General features: G+C 37.0%; 1 protein-coding gene across 6 annotated transcripts in view; it reads left to right on the top strand.

Annotated features, from left to right (window-relative positions):
- The window catches only part of ADCY7 (adenylate cyclase 7), a 58,758-nt gene that overhangs the window by 38,249 nt on the left and 8,417 nt on the right, over positions 1–12,092 (top strand). For 4 of the 6 annotated variants that reach the window (XM_085235108.1, XM_085235111.1, XM_085235109.1 and 1 more), the window contains exons 9-18: positions 80–238; positions 3,676–3,808; positions 4,983–5,168; positions 6,031–6,074; positions 6,477–6,557; positions 7,603–7,675; positions 8,492–8,589; positions 9,312–9,396; positions 10,506–10,643; positions 11,655–11,741. In XM_085235108.1, the coding sequence (XP_085091234.1) occupies positions 80–238; positions 3,676–3,808; positions 4,983–5,168; positions 6,031–6,074; positions 6,477–6,557; positions 7,603–7,675; positions 8,492–8,589; positions 9,312–9,396; positions 10,506–10,643; positions 11,655–11,741 (1,084 nt within the window). The remainder of the gene's footprint in view (positions 1–79; positions 239–3,675; positions 3,809–4,982; positions 5,169–6,030; positions 6,075–6,476; positions 6,558–7,602; positions 7,676–8,491; positions 8,590–9,311; positions 9,397–10,505; positions 10,644–11,654; positions 11,742–12,092) is intronic. The other 2 variants (XM_085235113.1, XM_085235114.1) reach the window with 1 other exon arrangement.

The following is a 12,092-nucleotide window of genomic DNA, read 5'->3' as shown; positions in this document are numbered from 1 at the left end:
TAAGCCTTAATAGATCTCCAGAAGGAAGAGAGAAGGACAGAAGTCTAAATTATACTCTAACTCCTTTCTTCTTCTACAGGCAGGTGAGAGAAGCTACAGGTGTGGATATCAACATGAGAGTTGGCATTCATTCTGGGAACGTGCTGTGTGGTGTGATCGGCCTCCGCAAGTGGCAGTACGATGTCTGGTCTCACGATGTTTCCTTAGCCAACCGTATGGAGTCTGCAGGCGTACCTGGGTGAGGCCTTCCACTCTCACTGCTGGCTCACTGGCATCACCTTTCTCATAGTCGTGGCTTGTGAGTCTGGAATTTGTAACTGTTCCGTGACACAAGTCAATATAATGGTGTGAATAGAATGGGACAAATGTGTACTTACCCAAGCAGTAAAAAGCTGATGTTTTCTGGTTATTTTTTAATGAGCTGTAAAATTATATTATTAGAAAAATGACTACTTCTTGACCTCTCCTTCATTTGAGAAAGCTGTGTGGCTTTAGCACTGTATTATTATGTTGACTTGATCTGTGTTGGGTACAAGGGTAATACTATATTTTTAAGAATAGAAACAGAACTTGACAAAGTTGACAAAGAAAAGCTGCATATTCACAGCAGTCAATGTTTCTGGTGATACATCAGTTGGTTCCTTGGTCACTTATTTACATTAGCTCTATATTCAAACACTTCACGACCCTGAACTCTCAGAAATTAAAATAAACCCTGGAGAGGAATGTCCAAGGAAGAAGAATTTAGAGCTGTTGGCTGTTGTGTATTCTCTCCGAGCTGTATTTGGCATGGGCGAAATGGGAAGGAGAATGAGTAGGCCTGGATGGATGAGCTGAGGCAAAATGTAGCATGACTTGCTTTGTGTCACTCAGCAGAGCGGGCTGTTGGGCTTGAGGCTCATATTTTTGCTGTGCTTTTGAAGGTACTTACTGAAAAGGACAATTATAAATGTGTGGGTTTTTTTGTTTTTTTTTTTTAAATGCTAGCACTGCATACTTTCCTAAATGAGGATAATACAGTTGTTTTCTAAGTTGAACCTTGGGGATTATAATTTAGCACTTTTTTTCTTTTTTTTTTTTTCTGTCTTTTCAGTGGTTTACACAAAAATGACCATATTAACAGTTTTATTTTTTCCCTTCCCAAATGACGCTGTAATTTTGCAAGTTCTTGGTATTCTTTGCAAATTAACACTTATTAATGGAATGGCACTCTGAGAGGTATATATTTTCCATTGAAAGCCATTAAGCATTGAGATTCTGATTACTTTTTTTTTTTCTGCTTAGTATCACTGTCATTGTAGAGTTTCTTCTTATTTGTATCTGCAAAGCAGAAGGATATGAATATCACCTTCTTTTCTTTCTTTGGTAACAGAAAGCAAACTAATTGAAACTTAATTAATGGTTGCAATATCATCCAGGTTGAGTCTTTCAGAGCAATTCTGCATGGTTAAACAAAAATACAGAGTTGTGAAGTTTCATTTCTTGGCAAAGCAAACAACACAACTCTGAATATGACATGAATACCATACAAATATCACATTTAGGACTATTGTCGAATCTTAAAAACTGATTATTCCAATACGTTTGTCATGCAAATGTTTGATTCTCTGATAGAAATAAAAGTTATTTTAAGTTTGCTTGTTGATTACAAAACATAACACGTAATACTTTCTGTAGCACTCACTTTCCATCTGTTAAAACTGTCCACAGGAATTCTTCTGTTCCTGGAAGACTGAGCCTTCCAGGGAGGAGGGGTTTCTACTTGTTATGTAGTTTCTACTGTGGAAAAATAATCTGGGGTTCTCCTTAGTTTCCAATCTTAGCTAGTTCTTCTCCTTTGAAAGTCAGCAGAAGTTTTGTCACTGGGGTTTTTATTTAAAATAGGAAGTATAAGTGTGTTGGGCCTTGTGAGTGAAGAAATTCTAAAGACTTGAAAAGATACAGAGAAACTGCTCATTTTATGAATAGTTTATTCCTGTTGACTGAGTATCCTTGTTCTTCTTTCATAGTCTAAAATTTATTTACATTTGTAATAACATAATAATATATTGGTAAAACAGAACAAGCACTGCGCCAAGATTAAAACCACATTGATGTCCATTTCTCTAACATAGATGTGCCTGAAACACTGAAATACATGCTCAAGCATATTAGCCTAGGGAAGTGAGAATGCAGTGTTTTAGGTATTCTGCTTTGTTATGCGTGCCTTAGTGCATGTCAGAGCTTGCCTTGAGAGGCAGCTTTAGCAGCTTTTGTTATGTGTTGATCATGGAATCCACTAAAGCATTAGTAACTGCTGGAAGTTGTCAGCATAATAAGTTAAATAGAAAGAAGTTTGCAGTAAGATCTGAAATGTATTATGATATTGTGTGATTTGGGAAGAGGAGAGAGGATCCATAACAAAAATGGATACTGAACAGATGAGGTAATTAGAAAAAGACAGAAAAGTGTGTGTTTTAATGCTGAGTTAATACAGACATCACTCAATATGCCTCAGCTCCTGTGAGGGGGGAGAAGTGGCGATCAGAAGCTGGCTGTAAGATTTCAGATTCAAATACTTGCCTGTATTTCAAAACTGCTTAATCCATTGGAAAAACAAAACAAAACAAAACATAGTCTTTTTAGAAAATTGTCAGTAAGCAAAAACTTCTTACCTTCTAGTTCCAAAAGAATCGTGGAACTTTCTGCTCCTCTGTGCGAAGTCACAGGCTGTGGGTCTTCAGCTCTTGGCTGCTTTATCTTCACATATCCTATTCAGGTTAAGAAAATTGAGCTGGACTGGACCATCACCCCCTTTTTTCTGCAGTTAGGCAGGTGCTGTCAGTTTCCATTCTAGACGTGTGCTGTTACCAGCTCTGTGCTGATAGGTTGTAAGAATGATGGAGCAGTGGTTAACCCCTCAGTGCCAAGGAAAAATGAGAAAAGTTCTGGGATGATGAACAACTAGAAAAAATATAACCAAATTATGTGTATATACTTTCATGAACATATTGAGGCCTCCCATTGAGAAATGTTGTGTGGAAAAGTGTAACCCATCATTTCCGTGGAAATATGTGATTCAGGATGCTGCACTAAGTAACATCCAAGGGGAAAGCATGAGTGGATACAAAAAGTGCCAGCTGCTCCCATTAGACATGTTGCTGTGTTATAATGTAGTTGTTTCTGTCAGAAAAGACAGACTTCAAGACTTATCCTCCTTGTTGACAAAAACCTTTTCCAGTTTTTTTTCATATTTTCTTTGTTACTCCTCATGCACTTCCAGCCTAAGGCAGTCCTTCCTTGTGCGTTTTATGTGAGCTTTCCGTGCAGCTCTCACCATCTGCAACAACCTGCCTGTATGTCTGTTTTCTCAGTCATCAGGTCTTCGGTAATGATGTTTCTTCTCCTATCTCCCTCTTTCTCTTACTGTGCTTATTTCCTTTTAATCTTGTACTGATACTATCTCATTCTGGGAAGTGTTTTTTGGGACACTTTGTATGAAAGATGTACAACAAAGGACTGCGGTGATGGATTGCAAATGCAGTTTTAAGTACTGGCAGGATTTTGGAGTTCTCTGCCAAAGCACGTGGTGGCTGAAAAGCAGAAATGTAGCAGTAGCCATTGAAATGTAAATGAAATGCTTAGTATGACCTTTCTCTAAATGCTTGGTTGTCTTTTTCTTTCTCCCATTCTCAGTCGTGTACACATCACTGAAGCAACGCTAAATCACTTGGGCAAGGCTTATGAAGTAGAAGAAGGAAATGGACACCTTAGAGATCCTTACCTTGAATCCATGAATATCAAAACCTACTTGGTGGTTGATCCAAGGGTATGTGCGTGTTTTCAAACACATATCTAAATTCATTTTAATTAGTGGTGTCTGTGGAGTGAGTCATCTGAATAATTTAGAGTTGGGACTTCAGATCTGAAAGCGCATCCTTCAGTTCTGTGTCTAAAACCTCATACGTGGTTCATACAGTCAGCATTTATATTTGCCCATGTATTTGCTTGAAGCATGTGACTTACAAATTCAAATCAAAAGGTGGGATGAAGTCATTAAAGAACACCCATGCTGTGTAGCCACTTCCAGATACAATGTTCTCTGTGAAGTAGCTTCCAGCAGCTTCTAGTAGCTTCTCCTTGCTGTTTTATATGCAAGACTCACCTTCCTTTCAAGCTATGAAGTTAGTAACTGTTACCCATTTCGGGATGAGTAATGCCTCAAGCATTACTAGTCTGGATTGGCTTGCGGCTGACAAGTAAAACATTTCAAAAGGAAAAACAGAAATGGTGAACTCCTTTCCTTCAGGATCTTTACAGGGAGAAACAGTGTAGAGCCACTTTTAATTATCAAGAGCTCAAACTTATCCTCCTTGTATGTTTTATGTACACAACGCTGAAACAACCTTCCCCATTGCGTGCACAGTTCACAGATTGAAGGTCTACTTCTATTGAAGTAGTCTCTACTCACATGGAGATACCCACAAAATGGTAGCAAGTAGCCAGTCAGTGATGCATCAGTTTATTCTGTAGTTTAATCTTCCTTTTAGACCCACAGAGGATCTGCTGTCTGAGTACTGCCTGTTTACCTGTTGTACAGGGATATAATCTAAGAGTGAGTCTGTAACTTTTTCTTGACTATTGTTTTGATATGCTCTAGTTCAGAAATTGGGAATCTTATATTCCTGCTGTTGTGCTGATTGCATGGAAATTGCATCTATAGTCCCAGGATCTCTGGTATCATCACTCTCAAACCGGGCAGCTTGTTTTACAAGTGAAGGCTTGCAAAGGCAGCTCAAGCAAATTCATTATGTCATGATTTGCTACAACTGAAATTAATTAAATGAGAGAAAGGAGTCGAGGTTGGCCAACTTTGCTGATGAATGTCAAGTCCTACTAAGTGGCTAGGTTATTTAGTTTACTGTTACTCAACTACACTGAGCTTTGTTTGTTTGTAATTTGTATCAATTCCTGTTTTCTAAGTTACTGTGTTTTTCTGTTAGTCCAAACAGTGCATATCAAACAATCATCTTCCTAAAACAAGAGTGAATGATGGGTTGAAGATGCGGGCATCTGTTCGGATGACACGTTACTTAGAGTCCTGGGGAGCAGCCAGGCCCTTTGCCCACCTAAACCACAGAGAAAGTGTGAGCAGTGACTCTTCGACTTCACAAGGAAGGCAAAGAAAGGTGAAGTCTGAAGTGTTTATGTCATCTTAAAATTATGGACTACTTATGTCTGTGGTTTGAAACTTGAAATCTGACATATTTTTTGTGGGTGAATTTCTGCCATTACTTTAAATGTGTATACAGAACTAAGCAGGTATCTGTGTAACAACTACTTCAGTCAAAACAATATTCACACTCCACTTAAGTCTAGCATATTACGCTTGTAGTAAACCTTCAAAGAAAAACACTGAAACTATCTTTTCTTCTGGCATTTCTCCATTCTTGGGTTGCACTCAATATGTGTGGTTTTAGGACAAATTATTTCTTTTTTAGCTTCTAGATGCACTCATGATTTACTTGAAATTTTATCGAAAATAAATTGTCGCTCCACATGCTCCATCTGCAATAGGCTTTTGTCAGTAAATAATTTAAGAAAATTCATTTTTCCTATGATCTGCCATTACTGAAAGCTGAAAGGAGGAGATGCACACCTCTCAGGTGTGCTTCCAAGGCCCAACAGAGGCCTAGAGATGGCAGCGGTAATTTTTAAAACGAAGCATCATTCCATTCAGGTTTGTGCAAGTAGTTTCCTGTTTACTTGTTTCTGCTCAGCTTAGTTATTTCAGTGTATGGAGAAAAATCAGAGAAATGATTTGTTAAATTATTTTCTATTAATTTTTGCAGAAAGGACAGAAAACACCCACTTGTTAAAGCAGAAAATGTTGCTGGAAAGTGTTGGTTTTGATAAGCTTTTATGTTTGAGAATGTTTCTTGAATGTTGTTTCTCAATAAAACTGTTTCTTACTTCCTCTTTAAGTTCATTCTCAATAGTTGTTCACATTGTTGAGTGTGTAACTTATTCTTTATTCCTTACATGATTTAGGAAATACCTCTGTGTTCCACTGGGCGCCAGAGGACTTCTGACAGGTTTGTTGAGTACTTCTGTACTTTTTTTTTTTATAATTGATATATGATTCTGTGTTCTGTCTACTGAAAGTATGTGATCTTTCGATTGATTAATCAGTGTGTATGCTGTTTCCACAGTGAAAATGTTCAGCTAGGTCTCTGGACTTTTAAAAGGCATCTAAATTCATGTTTGTTATAGTTGGCACTCTCTAAAGGCTTTCTTCCCAACCCATCTTCCTTCAGTTTTGAAAGTAGCCAGATGTTATTTTAATGTTAATTTAGGATACCTGTACTTGTCAAAAAGCTTTTTAGTTAAGATAAACAATGTGTGTGATAATTCCACTGTGTAGTTTGGGTAGAGAGGATTAAGCGATTACTTGTTTCTGAATAGCATTTGTGACATGGACTTCATATCGTTCACAGAAATTCATCTCAGAAGGGAAGAATAGAGGAAGATATTTATGATGAAATGATGTCAACCATTGAAGGACTCAGTTCAACTAAGTATGCAAAGCTTTTATTTTCTGTCATCTTTTTTTTCTCGATTTTAACTCCAGATGCAAAATTTACTTCTCAAAAATGCTACCAGGTATTTGTCTTGCAATTCTTTGTTTCAATTAAATTTCCTTTTTGCTTTAGTTTTCAGTAATAATCTTGTTATTTTCATTCTTTGAGCAAGCCAATGGCTAGTCTAGCTGTTCTGTGTGGTATGATACTATGAAATAACAGAGTTATCACTTTATTTCTTAGGACTGTCCAAAGCAATGAGTTGAGTTGCAGTGCAGGGACAGGAAGCTAATATTTGTATTCTGTTTATTAAAATAAGAAGTATGAAGAAATGGGGTGCAGTCCTGACCAAAGCCTATGTATAAAGCCAAAACATGGCTTTGGGTAATAATAAAGTTGGTTTAATGTCAGATTAGTTGATAGTAAATGGTCTGTCAGTAGCAGGTGGTGTGTTTGGCAGTATGTAGACATTTGGATTTGGTGATTTTTGTAGGTCCATTCCAACTGAACTATTCTATTGTTGCATTTCAAAACAGACAAGCGTAGGCAATGTTGTCTTCTTGTTTTTTTTGTTTTGTTTTGTTTTAAATGTAAAATACAGGGTTAGATTTCCTATCAAATGTGAACCAGTGAATTGAAGAAGAAAATCTTTCATCTAAATTACGGCAAGGACATTAACACTGTACTTCCTATATTCCTAGTAGGTGATGCTGTTGGTAATACTTAAGGGCAGAGTTTGGAGGCTGTAAGCCATCTCTAACACTTGCTGTTCTACGTGACTATTTTTAAACTGCAAAAAAGGTCTGGGGTTACGTTTTGCACAAAAATGGCAAAGTCTGCTGTTAGTGGAAGTTATGGATCTGCCTGTCAACAACATAAAAACTTAGCAGTTCATGGGTCACCCTATGAATTATAAAGACTTTTCAGAGCTGTCAAGTGTGTATAAATCTGTAGCACCATCACCCTGTATAACTACAATGCTTTTGCATCCTTCCTGGGCTGTTCCGTACATTCTGTAACACGTGTATCTCTGTGCATGCAGCCCATGGTGTGGCAAATCTGACGACTTCTGTGGATTTTCACTGATATTTGCAGAACCTGGTCTTGAAAAAGAGGTTGGTAAGAGCAAAATAATAGTTTTTGGTCTTTGATTTCTGCTTCAGAGCAGCATAACAGTATACTTAAAACTGTGTTTTCATTCTTGAACTGGATTCTGGAGATGAGTGCAAACCCAGAGAGGTTTTTGGTACCTAATGGAAAGTGGGTCTCATGATTCGTTTAAGTTGGCCACTCTTCCTTGACAATCTGTGGTCTGGAGAATGTTTCTAATCTGTGGTTAAATTCTTGCCATAGGGAGTCAGGAGGAGTTAGCCTGGTTTTACTATATGAAGAACTTTCAAAAGTAATGAGAACTTTAAAAGTATAAATACTGCATCCATAATGAAGTTACTTTCTGTGGTTATTTCATTGCAACTATAATACCGTTATTGTTAGGTTCCTAAATGTGCTGTGCTGTGATGCACAGTGCATAGTTGCTGGTGCACATATATATAATGAACCAATATGTTGTGTGTGTGTGTATTTGTAAAAACACACACATGTATGTATGTATGTATATATACACACGTCTATACACTAGATTTACTTCCATGTAGGTCCTTTTTTTGTAAGAATTTTGATCACATGCACCTGTGAAGTTCTGATTTCCATAATTGGTGCTAGATTTTCCTCTAGGTTAAACATTATCCTTTGGTCTGGGCTGGTATATATTGCAAATGTTGAGGTGACTTTCTTTTGTTGTTTTTTATTCTATGTATGTTTTGAATAGTGCAGTGTAAGCTTCTATATATATATGTAATCACAAAAATGGTATAGCATTTTAAACAAGTAATGTTCTTTATAATAATCTGATTTATTAAAATCTGTTTCAGTATCGCACCATTACCATTCTAAAACTGAAGAGTTACTTTGCGTGTGCAAGTTTTGTGTTCCTCTGTATTTTTCTGATACAAGTGTTTGTAATGCCCAAGTAAGTGCCAGTATTTTAATAATTTATAATTCAAATTAGCCAATTGCTAAAGTGAAACTCACATGCATGAAACTTTTTGAAGTCCTTTGGGGTTCGAGGGATGCCCCTCTTAGGTGTAATTTAACCCTTAATAAAAGGGTGCGTTCGTGTTGCTGGGAAATGAGCCCAGATATCACTGCGAAAATAAAATATAGATATTCCTTAAATTACCTGTATGACTCATTAGAATACACAGGGAGATGATCAGGGGATTGAGGATTACTATTTTATAACAGCTGACTGTAAAAACGTTGACCGAGTGAGGAATAGAAGAATGGGATTAGCTGGTAAAAAGGTGCTCAGTGCTCCTTTTTTCTGTAGAGCTGCAAGAAAGGAGCTTCCAGTTTCTTCACATACTTCCAAGAAAGCAGATGTTTGATGTTTCTGAAATTTATAGCACAGTTGTTTTTTTTCATGGCTATTGGAGTGCAATTTCCATGTGATTTATGCATAAGGGTAATAGCTCAGGCCCTCGGTGAGGGAATAGGATAATTTAGTTTATTTTGTGCAACACAGCAACAGTAACTTGAGCAATCTGATGGTTATCCAGTGCCAACAGAAGGGGAAAAAAAAAGTCTATTTAAACTTTGAGAAACAGTGTTAGGAAACATTAGTCTGAAGTGCAGTCTGAATGACATTTTCCTTTAATGCTGCTTTGTTTAAAGGCTTTCTCTTCTCTTTAGAACTGCAAAACTAGGAATTTCCTTTGGAGTCGTTGCAATCGTCATTGTACTTATTTTGTTTGTGTGCTTTGCTGAGAAATGTATGGTAAGTATAAAAATGTGGACGGATGTGATTGGGCAGTTCAGTCTGTCTTTCAGGATGATGGGATAAGCTGCTAGTTTCCATAGGAGCTACAGGAGAGTAGGACCTCAGGTTGCCAGAAGATTTTACTGCCTGAAATGGATTGTCGTGTTTGAAAATTATTACTGTAATTTAGAATAATTTGAGTACCAAAATAGGTGGCTAGGAGGGAGGAGGAAGTTATTAACACTTGTGTGGCAGGGCTATTTTCCTATTTATGTTCATTTCTGTGTCATTAATAGCAACTTTGGCTGTAAATCCTGAGGTTTCTATAGTGGAAACAATATTAAAAGCAAAACAAAGTTTGAATTAGTTTTCATAATAATTTGTAAAGCCCTATGAAAATTATAAACATATGAATAACTTGTTAGATACAGTTAGCATGCATGGCTTTTACATACATGCAGTTTTTATACAGGTAGGTGGATTTTATGTGTATGTGTGTATATGTCTGTGTAGAGAGGTATGTGCATGTATAGGTATGCAGGTAGTTTCTACATACGTAAAAACTGGTGGAGAAAAGAAAAAGAAAAGTTCTAATATTACAATCAGGCTTGAGTTTTACACTGGGGATGTTTGGTTGTAGCACCCTTGAACAATGTTTGCAGTCTCTTAAAATCATATGCTCTGTTACGTGGTTTTTCTCTGCAACAGCAAATGGAGGGTATTAGGATGGCAAAGGAACTGCCTGGTTTTGGTTTAGATGCCTGCAAATGTAGTTCCAAGAAAAATACTATAACTGAATAAAAAAAATACAGTGCAAGATGTCATTCTATTTTTCTAAAATTTCTCGAGCCCTTTCACTCAGATCCTAACTTTGTATCTTCATAGCAGAAATTCAAAAACATTTAATCACCCGGTATCTTTGAAATGAAAAACCATTTTCTCACTTTTTAAGTGTGGAATCTGGGGTAGTAGGCATTGAATCTGAATTTCTGGATTCAGAGTTAAAAATTAGGATTTCAACAAAGAGTCTTTTCTCTCTCTTGCACACACAAAGTATTTTTAAATTTACAAATATTTCTTCCCTTACGTTATCCATCTTATTGAAACTTTTCTTTTTTTTTTAACAGAAGTGCTGCTCAGAAAGGTGGCCTTTCCTGCGCCGTCTTTGCACTGTCTCAGAAAAAGTGGAAACAATGCCTTTACTTAGGCTTCCTTTAGCAGTCATCACTATAGGCGCCTTGTTGATTATAGCCATTTTTAACTTGGTAAGTAATCACATTGTCTTTATTCTGTGACCATACTTTGAGCAGCATTCTGTGTTCTTTTCATGAAGGGTTTGGCTCTTGCTTTTCTCCTGGTGTCCAATTCCCACCTCAGTTGACTTACACATGGATAATGTGCCATGTGAAATAAAACAATTCAAAGGAAAAAAATCCCACGAAAACTAAAATTCTGAGATCTATTTTACATCACCTCGTCTTGTTTCCAAGATGGCATTTATAATTACCACAGATTATGACTATCATCACTAAGATGTCTTCTGGTTTTTAATGTAAGTTTGAGTGCCTGTATTGGGTAGAACACAGACATTGTCAGTAGCTACTGCTAGACTAGATGCAAACAGAATCCATCTTTTAACCTTAGTTGTGTACTGTATTCCACCTGGGGTACACACATCTGAAAAACCACTCTTTGGTGTTACCTTATGCTCAAGACCATGCTATTTTTTGTTACTGTTGTTATAACAAGCATGATGTACATCAAGTTAATAGTTAAACCTCTCTGGTAGCTAACTACTAAAAGCGATATATTTCCTATCCCACGTTCTCAGGTTATCAATCTCCTGATTCCATGGGGAGTTTGTACTGAAAGCTGTTCTGCAGCTTTTGTAGGGCTGTGTTTCTGCTGGCTCAGGTCCTTGAACTGACTCACAGTGGTGTCGTGTGAACACTGCCAGACAGCCAAAAGAGAACAGGAACAGCAGCTGTGTCCCACTCACTAGTCTTACTGTGCCAGTTAGCTGCTGGATTAGTTTAGCTGTAATGTGAAGCTTCACCTCTAAATAAGTAACAAAAGGTAAACACTTGGCCATTTCAACATTCTTGCATTCAAGAGGCATCATGAAATTTTAACACTTATATTGCAGTAGCACTGAAAGGGCAACCAGATAAGGATTCACTGTATAACGTGGAGAGAAGACATTTAAAATAAATGACTACCTGCTAACCGATTTCTATGGTTTTGTCTTTTTTTTTTTTTTTTTTCTAATAAATGAGACTACTGAGAAGAACAATGCTGCAAACTTTACTGGATCAAATGACTTGAATGGCACTGCCAATGTGAGTTATGCCTTCATTTCTAAGGTAAAAAGAAATAAGGCTTGGATGGTGTGTCTAATATAAATGGATGCAGTATTCTTATACATTTTCATGTTTTTATAAAAATAGAATTAAGTCATTGAACTCAAAGATTCCACAAGGCAGTTCTTGAAGTGTTTTCTGTAATTAACTGTGACTCAACTCTGCATCTTCTAGGATTTTCAGAAGTCTCCATCAGTAGTGCATTAACCTAAAGACGTAGCTTGCTTTGGTTACTCTGCACTTTTGGAAGCTGTTCCCTAGCATTTGTGTCAGGGACAGTTAGATGCAGCACTCAATAACTAGACAAAAGGGATTTAATTTTTTTAGTTCTTTAACTTCAAAACACTGTATTTA

Source organism: Meleagris gallopavo, chromosome 13, assembly GCF_905368555.1.
Source record: "Meleagris gallopavo chromosome 13, MGAL_WU_HG_1.1, whole genome shotgun sequence".
NCBI lineage: Eukaryota > Metazoa > Chordata > Aves > Galliformes > Phasianidae > Meleagris > Meleagris gallopavo.
The sequence above is the reverse complement of the archived record's forward strand: the minus strand, read 5'-3'. Positions and strand labels throughout refer to the sequence as shown.